The sequence below is a fragment of the Schistocerca cancellata genome, chromosome 6, assembly GCF_023864275.1.
Source record: "Schistocerca cancellata isolate TAMUIC-IGC-003103 chromosome 6, iqSchCanc2.1, whole genome shotgun sequence".
Classification (NCBI taxonomy): Eukaryota; Metazoa; Arthropoda; class Insecta; order Orthoptera; family Acrididae; genus Schistocerca; species Schistocerca cancellata.
Window position 1 is genome coordinate 549413149 of NC_064631.1, and position 17844 is coordinate 549430992.

Sequence of the window (17844 nt, forward strand, 5' to 3'; positions counted from 1 at the left end):
GGAAGCTACCATCAAGGCTAAAGGTGGGCCAACACCATACTGAATTCCAGCTTTACCGATGGAGGCTGCCGCGAACTTGTAAGTTGTTTTCAGTCAGGTGTCCGGATACTTTTGATCACATAGTGTAGATACTTTTGATCACATAGTGTACACACTTTTGAAACATTCTGGCAACTTAAAACTATGTGGTGGATCCATGTACAAACCTGGAACTTCGCTCATATCAACTGAGGTATTCATTCATTACCCAGGACCCACTCTTACAGCATTACTGGTCAAGCCAGGATACTCGTTCAGCAAGAGCACTGCTGACAAAAGCCAAGGTTTTGGGTTCGGGTTCCTATCCAGCCCATAGTTTTAATCCACCAAGATGTTACAAAACAATGCACACTCCACTGAAGAGTGAAAGACTCATTCTGGCAATATAGATTTTTGTTAATGGCTGCTGTTTGAAGAAAACAAGTCACAGATGTACAAACCAACAAGCCATTACATAGATCTTAATACACTATCGAGTCCACAAGTCATTTATCTCTTTTAGCATGTTGTAGAGAGATTTCATTTGGTAAATTATTTTGGTTCTTTCCCCTTCAGTACCAAAAAACGTTCGCAAAATTGGAAAAAAGTTATGTTTATTAAATTATGTTGATTATTAAATTATGTTTTTAGAGATTAGATTAGATTAGTACTTGTTCCATAGATCATGAATATGACAGTTCATAATGATGTGGAATGTGTCAAGTTAATAAAAGGTGTCTATACAAGATATTACATTAGACAAAATATTACAAGACACTCAATATTTTTAATTTTTTTATTTTATTTATTTATTTATTTATTTGTGGGGTTGGGAAATTACCCACTTACTATATCCAAAGATTCATCTAATGAGTAGAAGGAGTTGCCATTAAGAAATTCTTTTAATTTCCTTTTAAATGCTATATGGCTATCTGTCAGACTTTTGATGCTTTCCTTCTTTTTCCATTTAGCATGTCATCAGATGCTTTTAGGGAGTGTCAGCAATTTTACAGTTTGTCCAACAGATCAAGCTCTCTGCCTTTGTTAGTTTCTACAGGTGCAACATGGTTTTTCAAGCGTCAGTTATTAATGAAGAAAATGTCAATATGTTTCAGTTACAAGTATGATGTGGGTGAAAATGTACAAAGCAAAGGGGTTTTTTCATGTGTCAGTCATTAAATGGAAAAATGTCAATATGTTCTAACTGCAAGTGGTATGGAAGTGAAAATGCACAAAACTGTCATGAACATAAAGTATAAAAAAGAATGCAAGAACTATAAAAACTGCCTTCCTGAAGATAACCTCACATTTCTTTTAGGTGTATTTTACAGTCTTAAACATTTTGTAACTGAAGTAGGAGTTATTCAATATGGTAGTGTCAATCACATTTATAAATATTCTTGTCATGGAATAAGTGAAAGGGAATATCTGGGACAGATGCCTCATCCTGTGTACATTTATAACTTGTCACAAATAATCAACACAGCCTATACTCTGCAATGGAGCATATAAATTTGTTCTCAGTATTTTTTAGAAACTGCCTTTAATCATAATTGCCAAATTTACTGTTATATAAAATAAGTACAAATTTCCAATTTGTTGTTTATTTTTTCATGCTCATGCTTTGGGCATAAACTTAGAAATTAAACAGAAAATGTTCACTAAAAAAAATTGATTAATTACCTTGCAAAACATATGGTATGCTTCATTCATAAGGTGGTCTAGGTCCAGTTGCTTCTGAAAGGTCAGCTCTGGATTTCGGACGAGTATTGTGGAGACAATGCAGAGCAGCTGTGAACAAGAAGCATACAGAATAGTGTTTGTGATACTAACTATAGACCTCTATAAGATCTAAATACAGCAGTCCACAGAGAATACTAAATTAAATGTTCCCACAGCTAGGTCAGATGTTCCAATTTCCATACATCAGTAGCGGGGAGGGGGGGGGGGGGGGGGGGATCAATCCAATGTGTGCTGGCAGAATTTTTTGTTGAAATGAGTTGTACAGTAAGAACAGAGTAACAAATGGAGATTATGAAGTGAATATTGATAAGCTTGAAGGGCCTCACAATTGTGCAGAATGGAAATGGCACATGTCTATGGTGCTCCGTTCATATGAACTCGAAGACATTGTCATCAGTACCTGTTGTATTGCCTTGAGATCCTACTACTGAACAAAATGCAACAAACACAAAATGGCAAAAGAATGACATGAAAGCAACAAGTCTAATAGCAAGTGCGTTAAACAAATGAGTTGCTGAACTTGTGTTGATGTACAAAAATGCTAAAAAAAATATGGGACAAACTACAAGCACGATTTGTATGCAGCAGAAGGCAACGCTTGAACATGACAAAACAGAAGACATTAGTACACATGTTGCTAAGTTACAGATACTATTTGTAGATCTAAATGATGAATTAATTTAATATGAAGAGAATACATTGCCAAAAGGAATATTAAATGGTCAAATGTTATCAACACTAGGAAAGGAATACAATACTTTTAAAGATCTCTGGGAGACAATACCAACAGAAAATCAGAGTCTGATCTTACTTATTGAAAAAAATTGCACCACTGAATTGCATGAACACAGTGCATTTGTTGTTTCTAACACTCAGAAATAGAAGATGTCAAAAGAGTAAGCAAAACAAAAATTTCATGGCAATGAATGTAAACAACCTGGCCATCGGGCAGCGAAGTGTTCGCTGAATGCTCTTAAGTGCAATAACACATGGCAAGAAGAGAAACTGAATGGTAACACTGTATTTATCTCATGCACAATGGCTTTGTCTAGAAGAAATTGTATTGCTGTAAATAAATGGTATTGTAATGATGGTGCTACAAAGCATATCACTCCAAACAAACAGTACTTCATTTTGTATAGCAAATTTGATGTTCCTGAAGTTGTTTCATTAGGAAAGCAAGGTACTAATATGTGTGCATTTGGTCAAGGAACAGTCTGTATCGGAATAAGATGAAACAATAAATGGTATAGTGCTACAATGGAAAGCGTTATGCATGTGACTGATGCAAGTACTCATTTGTTCTCAGCCAGAGCAGCCACATATATCAGCTATGATATAACGTTTGACAGCAAAAGTTGGAGGAAGCAAGTATCAGATGACAATAATATAGAATCAACAGAATTCTTGAAAGCCAAAACCCATGAATTTTCTGAGGAAGATACATTGGAGCAGAATACAGTGGAGGGGGGGGGGGGACAGTCTGGATATAAAGTAGTGAGTTTTTCACACTAACAAAAGTTAGTGTTGACAACCATAAAGATCCAAACTGTTATCCTGATGTACTGCAGTCAAATGAAGAAATAGAAGCACTAAAGAGACACAATAAGTGGGTATTAGGCAAACATCACATAAGTGCCAGAGTATTGTAAAATCGCTGAGTTCTATGTCAAAAAGTTGCAACTAATGGAAGCACTCATTTCAAAGCCTGATTAGTTCCTAAAGGATATACTCAGTAAGCAGGAACTGATTGTGAAGATGCATATACTCCTGTTGCATGTTATGACACAATTAAAGTTTTGCTATTAGTAGCAACTGCTTCAAAGTAGATGGTGTTGAAACAATTCGACGTGAAGGTGGCCTTTTTGAATGGACAAGCACCATGCTGCTGGAACTAACATTTTAGGGGAGTTATTAATAAAGTGGGTTTTCAAAACAGTGCTGCAGACCCTTGTTTGTTTTATCATAAATACAATGGAAACAGTCTGTTATTCTATACGGCTGTGAGACATGGAGTATCTGGAAACAGGACTTGCATAAGCTCCTTGTTTTTGACAGAAAAGTGCTCCGGAAGAGCTTTGGTCTGGTTCTGGATGCAGATACAGGGGAATGGAGGATCAGATACAACCATGAGCTTGAGGAACTATACCAGCAGCCCAACACAGCAGGAACTGTCAAAGCCAAACGAATGCAGTGGGCCAGCTGTGCGGCCTGGATGGAGGATCACAGATGGCCTCGGAAGCTCCTGGATTTCACACCTACTGGAGAGACCACCAGGGAGACCCAAGAAGCATTGGAGGGATGGACTCCATGAATATTTAAACCAAGTGTCAATAGATGTGAACGGATGGTGGATAGCAGCAATGGACAGAATACAGTGGAGGAGGAAACTTGTGAATGCGTGCGGTCCACTGGGCCTGATCACGTAGTAGTAGTAGTAGTAGTAGTACAATGGAAACAGACTTCATGCAGCAATTTAAGTTGATGATGGTCTAATTGTTGGCAATGACAAAGAATTAATTAAAACTTTTCTGGACACTTTACAACATGAATATGATATAACAATGGGGACCTTTGAGAATTTCATTGGCATAAAAATAATGCAAAATAAAGGCGGAGCAATTATGATTTCAAATATATATACAATCAACAAATACTGGAAAGATTTCGAATGGCAGAATCCAACATGATTTCAACTCCTGCTGGATATGAAGAAAATGATCAAGATGAAGCAGTTTCATCCTCTGTCCCCTATCACGAGGCAACTGGATGTCTTATGCATTCCTTGATAGCAACTTGCCCAGACATAACTTTCGCAGTGAATGAAGCTGCTTGAGCTATGGAAAAACCAATCACTGAGGCCTGGAACTGAGTGAAATGCATATTTTAATACCTGAAAGGTACATTTATCCATAGTATTATCTATGAAAGGGAAGAAAATTTGAGAACTTACAGTGGGGTTGATTTCACTGGAGACAAGTAAACAAGACATTCAACATCTGGCATTGTGGAAAAGTACTCTGGTGGGACAATATCATGAACAGGTTACTTGCAGAAGATTGTGGCTACATCTACAAGCAAAGCAGAAATTATTTCTGTAGGTGAAGGAGCCAAAGAATTAATTTGGTTACACTGTTTATTAAGTTAATTAGTTGAAATGCTGTGACAGTCTCCAACACTTTATATTGACAATGACAGTGTATTAAAATTGGCAAAAAAAAAAAAAAAAGAAATACTGAATATTATCATCAATCAAAACATATCAAGATTTGACTCTTTTATGTTTGTGACAGATTTCTGAGCAATGGAATTATGTTGGAACATATGGATGGAAAGAACCAGTTGACTGATCTTCTGACAAAGCCACTTGAGTGAGTTCACTTTAATCTGCCGCAAGCAGAGACTGGTGTGCAGGAAGTCAAGCAGTAACTTTATTGTTTGTTTATTTGGCAGATTTGTTTTATTTTTCCTTTTGGAGGGAGTGTTATGATAAAAGGAAGAATGCTTTAGCGTTCACTGTAAAGTGTTATTCCTTGGTATTTTCTGAAATATTCTGATTTTTATATAATCTCTTTGAAGTTCATTTAAGTTATGAATAAAAGTTGTATCCTGAGAAAATATACCATTCACAAATAAAACTGTGGAGTTCAGACTTTATAATTTACAACAGGGAACATAATATGTAGAGTGGTTCAAGAATCAGTACTGGGCTCACTATTGTTTCTTACTCACATAAATGATCCTCCACTTACTTTAAAAGGAAGTTAAAAAACTGTAACATTTTCTGATGACACAAGCATAATAATCAATGGGCCAAACTCAAGCTTAGCACACACAGCTCAGACGATAGCTGTACATGTCTGCAGATGGTTCACAACTGACAGTTTAAGGCTTAATTTCACAAAGGTTTGTATATGAAATCCAAATTGGCAAAGATTGTATGTTAGCACCAGAAGTAGACATTAATAGTCATACATCAAATGAAATCCACTGTAAAATTCCTTGGGGTCCAGTTGCATAACAAGTTAAAATGTAAAATTCCTTGGGGTCCATTTGGATAACAAGTTAAATAGTATGAACACATAGATGAACTGATCAAGAAGCTCAGTTCAGTATGTCATGTTCTTAGAAGCATCTCTTACTGTGTTGAGAAGAAAAGTTTGCTTATTTTGCATATTTTCAGTCCCTGTTTTTGTACAGAATTATCTTTTGGGACAGTGCACCTAAAGTAAATAAAGAATCTGTTCAGCAGAATTAAACAGTAAGATTATTATGTAAAGTACTGAACAGTACTTTTTGCAGATCTATGTCTAGGAATTCTTACTCTCACTTCCATAAGCATTTACTCCTGAATGGTTTTTGTTGCAGATACTAAAAATTATTTACATTGTCACATACAGACAATACAAGACATAAACCAGACAGTAACATATATATATATATATTAGTGTCAGTGATGTAGAGAAATAGCTGAAATTGCTAAAGTTGAATATATTTCAAGGATCTGGTGGAAGCCCTGTCAGACCATGCACCAAATTTGTGGTTGAGTTAACCCCTCTTTTAATTATAATCTACCATATATCTATTGAACAAACAGTGCTGCCAAATAGTTGGAAGAAAGTCCAAGTCACACCCATCTACACTAAGGAAAGCAGAAGTGATCCATAAAACTACTGTCCAGTATCCCTCACATCCATTTGTTGTAGAATCTTAGAGCGTATTCTGAGCTCAAATGTAATGAGGTACTTCCAACAGAATGACCTCCTCATCCTGGCTAACCAACACAGATTCCTAAGATACTGATCATGTGAAACCCAAGTCACTCTTTTCTCACATGACGTCCTGAAATCCATGAATCAAGGCAGTTGGGTCGATTTTCAAAGAACATATGACTAAGTGCTATATTTATGCTTATTATCAAAAGTGTAATTATATGGGGTATCACGCAAAATTTGAAGGTGGATTGAAGATATTTTGGTCTGGCAGACACAGCATGTTATCTTGGTTACAGAGTCATCGGCAGACATAGAAGTAAATTCCAGTGTGTCCAGGGAAGTGTGTTGGGACTCTTGCTGTTCATATTGTATACTAATGATATTGCACACAATATTAGTAGTACTTCAAACTTTTTGCAGATGATGCATTTACCTATAATGAAGTGCTGTCAGTAAAAGGTGCACAAATATTGTCAGATCATCATAAGATTTAAAAATAGTGTCAAGATTGACAACTTGTTTTCAGTTTTTGAAAAATTGAAACTGCGCACTTCAGAAAATGAATGAGCCACCATTGAAATCAATGAACTCATACAACACCTGAGTAACAGTTTGTAGGGATCTGAAATGGAATTATCACATGAGCTCAGTTGTAGCTACTGCTGGTGGCAGACTTCAGTCTATTGGTACAATAGAATTGCTATCAGTCTGCAAAGGAAATTACTTACAAATAACTCATGCAACCCATCCCAGAAATCACTCAAATGTGTGGGACACATGCCAAACATGCAGTGGTTAGTGCTCTGGACTCACATCCAGGACGACAATGGTTTAACCCCGTGTCCGGCCATCTGATTTAGGTTTTCTGCAATTTCCCTAAGTTGCTCCAGGAAAGTGCTGAGATGATTCCTTTGAATAGCCAATTTCTTTCCTGGTCCCTGAATCAATCTGAGATTGTGCTCCATCTCTAATTACCATGACATCAATGGGCTGTTAAAGCCTAATATTCCTTCTTTTTTTCCATGCCAAACAGGATTAACAGACAATATTGAATATATATAGAGAAGGGCAGCACATACATTCAGAGGTTTGTTTAACCTGTGGAAGAATGTCACAGAGGTGCTCAAGAAAGTCATCTGGAAGACACCTGAAGAGAGATGCAAACTATCCCGAGAAAGGATTTTTATAAAATTTCAAGAACCAGCTTTACATGATGATCTAGGAATGTTCCCTACAGATCGTGAGAACAAGATTAGATTAATTGCAGTACGCTGGTACAATGAGAAGTACCATCTGTCATGCACTTCGCAGTAGTTCGCAGAATATAGATCTAGATCAAAATAATTTTTATGTAGACTTAGCCTCCATGCCTACAGTTCAAAATGGAGTCATGTGCTCTGATGGGAAGATATTCTACAAGCTCCCATCTAATATAAAGCAAGACATTGCAAATTTCTACTAATTCGAAAGAAAACACCTCAATGGCCACACAACCTAAAATTACGTAAATATCTAGATTCATAGATTGAAAAGTTCTCTTAGCTCAATGCTAAGTAGTAGTGTTTGTTGTAAGGATCTGTGACAAATAGTAATGTAGTGAAAAAGGACTCCAATATGTAGATGTAAGTACATTTTTCTTTTAAAAACAACATTGTAACCAAATAAATGTTAAGCTGCTAATGCTTTATAGTAAAACTGAAGTGGCAGCAACTTTTTTCAATGTAGCTACTTTCTTTCCAATTCACTCAATTAAATTTAGACAGCATAAGCATGACTAGAAATTAAGTAATACAGTGATAGTTTATTGTTAATACGGTATACATATTAGGCTTCTATGATTTCCTCATCACATTGTTGAAAGCTTGACTGTGAGCTCATGCTGGATATGTTATCGCCACTCCTAATTTAATCTCCTTCCTTTCCTTTGTGTCCTTGGAGCTGAGGCATAGGTAATGGGTTGTGGGTAATGGGTCCATATGAGTGATTGAAATTAAAATTTGTGAATAAAATTTCAGAATTTTAATTAAATTAATGCTATTCATAAACTAGATTTGTTACTTCTTGTAAATTCAAACAAGAATATTGTCTGCAGCCTGAAATGCTATACTCATGAATGAATCAGTTCCGTAGTATCTTCATGACTCACAGTTTTGAGATGCAACTCTAGCCCAACTTGATCATAACGCATCTTCAAACTGACTCAACTGAAACTGAACTGCTCCAAGAACCTACTTGTAATTGATCAGGAACCTATGACTGCTTCTGAACAACAATTCAAATGTCAGTGGCTCCATAAATTAACAAGTTTACTGCTTTCATAATACTATAACAATAATGATCTCAAGACAAACTTTTTGCTCAGTCTGTGTCATTTAGTATCTTTGTTTCTTTATTTATAATTAGGCCATCCTCTCTCTATACCACAGAAAGTCAGATTCCTCACCCTTGAATCACCTGCATGTCTTAAGTGTGAACTGAACTGTTCAAGTGGGAATCTCAATGCTCACAAAAAACCTTATAAATTTAATTTATCACTTATGTCAGAGAGCAGAAGTACATGCAGTGTGACAAGGAACATCACACTGGGATATCCAACTTTGGTGAACGACATAATTTACTACACAAACTACAACAGGGGCTCACTTGCAAACTGGAGACAGTTGCGACTCAGCAGAATTATGCTCCTTTTCCTGGTGCTCAAAAACTTTGGTACCAGTTTCCAACTGCAGGTTTGGCAACGAGCAGGTGCACCCGGGGTGACTCAGGCTATGTCATCTGTGCCCAAAATTTGCTGTTATTCACTCCACGAAATGTGGCTATGAACCCATTACAACCATTGTCGTCGTCCTATCAGACACACTGAAAGAGTGATACAAAGAACATGTGCAGAGGGCTTAATGAAAGTTATGTGTGCAGTGCACCCAGACCTGTGTGTCTCACTCACTATTCATAATCTGATGGAGCATTTGCAGTGGGGCACACTCATTGCTAATAATTTAATGGAACATTTGCAGTAGGCTAACCAACAGGTACAATGGACTGCAGCTAAATGGATGGCTGCTCCTTTTATGGATACATAAGAGATAACAGATGTGAGATATGAGAGGCATTCAATAAGTAATGCAACACATTTTTTTCTGAAAGCTGGCTGGTTTTATTCACAGTTCCAAACACCATATTATTCCCCACTCTTTTGGGTACAAAACACTATCTTTCAACATAATCTCCATTCAATGTGATGACCTTACGCCATCTTACTGGGAAGGGTTGGGTTGTTTGGGGAAGGGGACCAGACAGCGAGGTCATCGGTCTCATTGGATTAGGGAAGGACGGGGAAGAAAGTTGGCCGTGCCCTTTGAAAGGAACCATCCCGGCATTTGCCTGGAGTAATTTAGGGAAATTACACAAAACCTAAATCAGGATGGCCGGACGCGGGATACTGGGAAGGCCTGTACGCTTGCATGACAGCACTCTGCTGGTCATTTTCATAGACAACATCTTGGTGCATCAATAACGCCCCCATCATACACAAACTGCTCCCTGCAGAGAGCATCCTTCATTGGGCAAAACAGATGAAAGTTGGAAAGTGCAAGATCCGAGCCACGGGGTGGATGAGGAAGAACAGTCCAATGAAGTTTTGTGAGATCCTCTGGGGTGTGCAGACTTCTGCGAGCCTTTCATTATCATGGAAAAGGAGTTTGTTTCCATCCTTGTGGTGACAAACATGCTGAATTTGATTGTTGCACCATGAGGGAGGACATCAAACAGGATAACCCCTTCAGAGTCCCAGAAAACCATCGCGATGACTTAACTAGCTGAGCGTGCGGTTTTGAATTTTTTCTTTGGATACTGGGTGTGGTGCCATTCCTTGGACCGCTGTTTTGTTTCCAGAGAAAAGTGATGAACCCATATTTCCTTGCCTGTTTGACAAAAATATGTCACAATCAGCCTCATAAAACAGTTTCACGCAGATGGTCCTCCGTTGCTCTCAATGGTCTTCCGTTAGACAGTGAGGAACCAAGTGGGCACCAACCTCTGAGTAACCAAACTAGTGGACGAATGTGTCAGCACTACTAACATAGACATCCAGTTGTACAGCAAGGTGTTTGACTGCGATCCATCGATCACCTTGAATGAGAATGTGTGCATGTTCCAGCATTGCAGGAGTCACAGCTGTGTGCAACCGACCAGCAAGCAGGAGATCAGCCAGGTTTGAGGACAAATGCCTAACCCAATGACTCACGATGCTTCTCTTCACTGCCAAATCCTCATAGACATTCTGCAAGCACCTATGACTACCTGTGATGCTCTGACTTTCCAACAGAAAAACTCAACAACAGCTCTCTTCTTGGAACCGATTCTATTATAGATGCCATTTTCAAGGCAACATACAGCACCACACCTACTGAAACTTATGAAACTATAGTGGCTGAAGTAGGATGTTTGACAATAAATTCTGCATTTCTTTTCAACTGAAATTGGTCACAAAAGAATGAGCTGCATTACTTAATGAATGCCCTAAAAAAAGAAGTCTTTTCCTCTCACAAATACAGCTCCCAGTTCCGAAGAAACCTCATAAATACCCCACTCATCACCCAGCACCACCAGAACCTCAAATTCTTCAATATATTATTCTGCCAAGGCCTGTGAGTATATCAGTAACTGAAATGAGACCATCTCACCCACTGCTGCTTTCAGCTACTGCCTAACGTCTGTAACATAATTGTGAAATCACACGATATCCCCAGACCTTTGTCCATACCTCAAGGTTCGTGCTCCTGAAATAATTCCAACTGTAAAACTTTCATGTATGTACCTATCCACTATGCCTTATTCCATTTACACCCCAAATAAACCCCACAATGCTGATAACAGATGAACGTGTGACAACAATCATGTATTCACAGTCCATGACTGCAGCGCCTTAGACCGCTCGGCTAATCCCACGCGGCTACAGCATTTTACATTCCAATGACCACATCTAAACTGGCTGAGCACATGAACAGACAATGAAGAAATGTCACATTTGGGCACATCAAGCACCGAGCCGCTGTGCACAGTCTACAGCATGACTCACGAGACCAGAGTGCCTGCTACATCACATGGGCCATTAGGATTATAGGAAGGTTCCTTACTTTATTGAAACAGATAACACGGTGTAGGAACGTTACTTAGTTTACTGACGTAAGTAACACGTGAAGTTACACACACAGAAAGAACAGGTCCGCATGTTACTGGAGTAACACAAATAGTCTCAGGTTCGAATGTAAATCAGTCACTCATTCAAGATGCGAATGCACTAGATGAGTGTGGTGTGGCAGAAATGGCAGTCAGAGAAATCACTGCTTCATCCCCGTGTTCACCGCACAATATCCGCACTTATGATGTCCACACTCAGACACACAAGGCAAAATTTATAGCCTGCACAGGAGCCTGACACAAAAACACAATATCCTCAGTGACTGACGCCAGGCATAAACACATGTTAGTGTGAGCATCTTGCAGCATCGCAAAAGCATCAGAGTCAGGTGCACCAACATACGGCCACTTCCTCTTGGTGCAGGTGTGGAGAGCAACCAAAGTGGATGCTACGAGGGATGGACAAAGACTGGTGAAACTTGGTCAGTGGAAGCCTTGCTAGGGGCAGCTACTGTTCTGCACCGGTAGTCAGCGACCATAACGGTTAAGTGTCCTGTCATACGGCAAGATTAATAGCTGTGAACAGAAGTGCTGCATGAGGGGTGAAACTCACTGCCTTAGCAGATGGCCGTAGCAAGTTGTGAGTGTACAGAACTGCTTAAACAGCTATGTGGTGAAAGGCCACCACACCACACCCCCATTCCTCGTGAGAGTGGAGCTGTGGTATTGTGTGAGGTGGCAATGGTGAAGGCTGAAGGCTGATACCAGTGGAGGATCATGTTGTCAATGGTGTGGATGCTGATCCTGGGGCAGTGATGGGTGCCACACATTAAGTGTTGGGCATAGTGTCCGTCTGCTGCCTGACAGTGTGCACGGGCACATGGGGTGGATGATGCCATGCCAGGGCAGTCTGAGCCAGTGTTCGGTGCTGTGCGCACAGGTGTGGGCAGGTGCAGGATGCAGCTGCCAGAGAGGGACTGCGATGGTGAGGGTGCAGCAGCATTGCCGGGTGGTTGCAAGGTGGTGTTGGCAGGGCAGCCTCATTTTACAGCTGAAAGTGTATGTGCCAAACCCTGAAAGCATTAGTCACCTCTGCTTCTGGTGTCAAGACAGGTGGCGGTAGGTCAGGGTGCGGCACTGGAAGCACATGAAATAACGCTGTTGTGTAAGTGTTGGGGGCTGTGATGAGGCAGTGGGGGTGTACCTTGCAGTTGACAGCAGAAGAGGGGAAATTGCTGGTTTGGTTGTAGGCTGTGGGAGAGTAGAGTAGCAGGGACGTGAGCATCCTGTGCATCTGTGTTGGCGACAGCCGGTGGGACAGGTGCAGCACTGGTATAGCATGGTGAGTTTCCCACAGTTTTTTTGGCTGTAGTGTTGTGAGTGTCTCATGGGCTTTGTTGACAGAAATGGTCGGTGCAGTGGCATCGACATTTTTGGAGGGCCTGACATCGTCAGTAGTGGTGGTGTGTGTCTGCAGTTGCTGATGTAGACTGTAGACAAGCTGGGCAGCGTGGGCCACCGGCCGTCATGTCGCTGCGAGATGCATGCGCAGGTCGGCACTGCAGCGTTCCAGTTCCGTGAGGCACATGGTGGTGCTGGCTTGGCAACTGCATGCATTGGGGCATCCATTGGGCCTGGGGTGGTACCCATTTGTCACTAAGTTCCACAAGAGGTGGCAAAACATGCATAAAGGAGGGAGATCATGATGCGAAGCACACTTGTGTCCGTAACATAAAAAAGGAAGTTGCTGTGTGCACTTGTGTGGGAGTCAGAGCTTGCACCTAATGGGGTGAGGTGGCCAAAAGTGTGCTGAAATAGAAAATTAAGTTGACTGAGTTCACTGTCGGGTCACCAGTGTAGGAGGGTTCCTTACTTCACTGAAACAGGTAACACTGGTGTAGGAAGGTTCCTTACTTTATTGAACTAAGTAACACACAGAGTTACAGACACATAAAGGAGAGGTCCATACGTGGCAGGAGAACCATAAACAGCCTCAGGTTCAAATGTAAATCAGTCCTTCACGTGAGATGCGAATGCACTAACCGGGTGTGGTGTCGTATAAACAGTGCAGTCAGAGAAATTGTTGACTCATCCACAATATCTGTACTACCACACTTAGAAAAAACAAGGCACAATCTACAGCCTGCACAAGAGTGTGAAGTGAAAACACAATATCCTCGGCAATTGTGTGTCAGGTATAAAGATGGTTCAGTGCAGGCACCTTGCAGCATCGCAAAAACACCAGTGTCAGTTGCGTCGTCACTTGCGCAGTTCCACACGGCGTGGGTGCAGAACAGCAGTTGAGATGGGTGATATCAGGGATGGACAGAGACTGGGTAAACTTAGTCGGTGGAAGCCTCACTGGGGGCAGCTATTGTTCTGCACCGATAGTCAGCGACCATAGTCGTGAAGTGTCATGTTGCAGGGCAAGATCAACAGCTGTGAATGGAAGTACTGCATGAGGGGTGAAACTTGCTGCTTTAGCAGACGGCTGTAGCAAGTTGTGAGGATGCAAAACTGCTAGGACACTGTGTGGTGAACTACTGCCACAGGATCCTTCTAAACAAGATTAGCGATGGGAATTTGCTCGGCGACATACTCTTGTACCTTGTCACCATCTCTCTGTTCTCCAGTAGTAGAATATAATTATTTCTTCAATTAAGTTTTTGTCTTCATTCTCCCTCTCCTCTCTCTCCTTCACCTACTCTCTATCTCTGGTCCCTCCCGCCCTCCAGCAACCCCCTCACTCCCCCAACTATTTCTCCCTTTTTCTCCTAGTTCTTAATTGCAATACTCATCACATTTTTCAATTATCTTCCTCTTTAACACATCAGTTTTACTTCCCAATCTGCTACTTCTATCGCCTCTGGCTGAGGCTCTTACAATGTAGCATCATTGATCTTCTACTCTCACTGACACCGTCTCTTTCAGTGAGAAAGAAACATACCAGTTCTGAAAGGTAGGAACATTATTTTCTAATTTTAAATTTGTAATTTGTAATTTACCTCCTGAATTATGCGTAGGCTAGTCATTGTGTTTCAGAACAGGTCTGAAGAAATGAGACGCACAAGATGACAACATCTGACATAGATCATTCACACTGAGAATGAACATCTTCAACAGCAAACAATTCAATATACAGGGTGTATATGCTGACAATGACAAAATATTCCCGGATTTTCCGGTTAAAAATACACTTTTCCCAAGCTAACATACACTTTTTTCGTGTCAAGTGACAGTACACTTCCCCTTGGAACCGTAAAACTTATCAATCCTCTCAATGGATAAGATTCCCAGTGCTTTAGAAAATGACTGCCCCCCCCCCCCCCCCCAAATAGCAGTTTTGAAAGATCTTTGATATGCAGCAACATGTACAAACTCAGCACGTTAGTTTCCAAGGCATTGAAATCAAGATTGCAATGCGTTTTGTAAGCCAGTCACAGCTCATGTCACATGGTCTTGCCAGCTGATGACAGCAGATATTCAAAGCACAGGACACACCATGTAATCAGCCAACAGCAACACCACTGTTAAGTAGTGTGAATTCACAAACAGGAAGAATTAAGGTTTAAATTAATACACATAGTGTAGCTACAAGAAAAGCTAAGCTTTCACATATAATTTATTTATTTCTTTGTTTTTTGCACGTGTTACCCTTTACGATACATTACACAAACATGTCAGTAACATTTTATATAATGAAACAAATGTCTGGTCTTCTGGACATGAAGTTCCTCTAAGTGGCTGGTACTCGAAGTGCTAAGTTTTAAATGAGAGTCAAACGCTTTGTGATTTAAGAAACTGATCCCACACTGACACACATAACATAATTCATCTTCATAAAAGAAAATTTACTTTGAAAGTAATGCTTTTCAAACCACCATTCGCAATATTTTCCAGCAAACTGTTAGAAATAAGTTTGTTTCAGCAGTTTCCAGAGCGCATCAGAAAACAGACGTTACTGTGTGTGGCCAACTACGATGATGCAGGAAGCCCATATGTTTGTAAGTATATAGCATTAAAAGATCTTACATTATGACATAAAAGAAAAGGGACATCAAAGGATACTCTAAGAGCATCGGGATTTCGTAAACCATACTAAAAGGCATAATTTGGCTTAAAATGCAAATTTGTATGTCCAGATTCATTGGGCTTACTTTTAAAAAAGTTAGCATGAGCTACAGTTTCCTTCTACTATTTCAAATTTTAATTTATAGCTCACTTTTTTTTCATACAAAAATTATAAAAAATATAAATTTTATTATAAAATTTGTATAAAATTAAGAGAAAATAAAAAAAGGTAGATGCAGATAAATCACTATGGTAAATTCACCTAATTTCAGTAGTTCACATTTACCTAAAATTTTAAAACAAAATACATAGAAAATTAAGAGAAAAGTGAGTATGTTTGTTTTCTTTCCCTTTCTCAGGAAAAAAATCAAGTTTGAAGAAAACAGGAAAACAGAGATAAATAAAACAGCAAAATAAAATCATTCAAATTTACCTAAAATTTTTGTTTTAATATGATTTCAAAAAAACAACCTCCCCATTGCCCTCCACACAACTTTTGCTTGTTCCAGACTCCTCTGACCCTATGTACCGGTACATTGCACTCCACGGAGACTAACTTCTGAATTATCAGAAGCACTCCATTTGCTTGGGCCACTATTACGTACATAAGCGAGTATGTTGGTTTTTTTAGCCAAATGGAAGCCCCAATCTGATATTAAGCTTTCTTGGTGTACCAGTACTGTATTATCTCATGTTTGGTTCTTTATTATGGCATAATGCCATATGTGACAGAAGATGAAAACATGCACTTGAAATTCAGCGAACAGTTGAAATTAGCCAATAGTATGGACTGAAACACTTCGTTTCAAATACATCGACTGCCTCTGTGGAAAAGATTAATAAAAGCCAAATTTCTCTAGCTAACACACAAAAATAACTTTATTGTTCTGCAAGGCAATTATTGCTTGACTGCCACAAATGTGGAGATAAAATGAGACAAAAAAACTGAAACTAATAACATATTTTACCATTTCATGATTATGAGAATGTATAATTAAACTTGGTAGCTCCCAGCCACAGAAATCTGCTTTATTTTCATTTGATGTAAGAGTGCTAAACAAATAAGAAAAGCAAAATCATGAAACATAAACATGGGTCACGTGGAGAAGCTTGGGAGCATAAGAAAAATTTTCCTGGGTAGCATCTGGTAGCTTGTTGCTACTGCTGATACATCTAACAGCCCCATTTCAAGAAACTAGAAGTGGGAGAAGGTACTGCTCATATTTGACTCAACTGCGCATGCGCATGAGCCTGCTGACAACTGCTCAAGCGAACCTAATGTAAATATTTGTGGCGTCACGCTCATTGGAAGCTGTTTGTCATTATGAAGTACTGGATAGTCTTCGTTCTAAAGCCTTTGAGACATTCTGCTGTTTGCGGACATTTGTGTATGCAATGTGTTTTGTTGTTGTAAATGGCATATTTCCTTTGTTACTTAAGTTATATTTTGTTTTTTTTCCTCTCATTTATATTTTATTGCTGCAGTATTATTATGCAGTAGCAGAATAGAGCAAAATTCTTTGTCAGAGTATCAGTTCTTACCAGTCAACATCACAAAAATTTAACTGAAAACTAAAATAATGAAAAATTCCCGGAATTCTAAAAAATTCCCCGGTTTTTCCACGTTTTCTCCAAGATGAAAAAATTCCCCGGTTTTTCCTGGAATTTGCAGTTGTCCTGGGGCATATACACTTTCACATATGTGATGCCCAGCATGATCTGGCCACCATCAGAAAGCATCATTCACTGGCAGTTGGCCTGTGATTGAGGAAGTGTAGTAAGACAGATACCGGTAAGCTGAAAAATGATGGAACAAATTGGGCAGTGATATTGTATCAAATTTTGCCAAAAGCTTGACAATGCCTAAGTGGAAACTATTCAATAGATTCAATGGGCTTTTGGGGATGACGCCATGAGAAACACAAGGATAAAGGAAAGGTACAACCACTTCAAAGCCGGCTCCAAGACAGTGGACAGCAAACTGGCTTCAAGCAGATGCTCGACAAGCCAAAATGACAATGTCACTGGGCAAGGGCAGACTTTGGTCAGGGAAGATCACCATATCACATTGTGAGAACTTGTGAAAGAGTTAGGCATAAGCATTGGATCAATATATGAAATTTTGAGCAATGATTTGTGCATGAGAGGATTATCTATG

The 17844-nt window shown here is 39.5% G+C and overlaps 1 protein-coding gene across 6 annotated transcripts in view; it reads right to left on the minus strand.

Moving 5' to 3' along the window:
* Positions 1–17844, minus strand: part of LOC126190722 (probable phosphorylase b kinase regulatory subunit beta) — a 181220-nt gene that overhangs the window by 12322 nt on the left and 151054 nt on the right. For all 6 annotated transcript variants that reach the window (XM_049931205.1, XM_049931203.1, XM_049931202.1 and 3 more), the window contains one exon: positions 1702–1809. In XM_049931205.1, coding sequence (XP_049787162.1) covers positions 1702–1809 — 108 coding nt within the window. The remainder of the gene's footprint in view (positions 1–1701; positions 1810–17844) is intronic.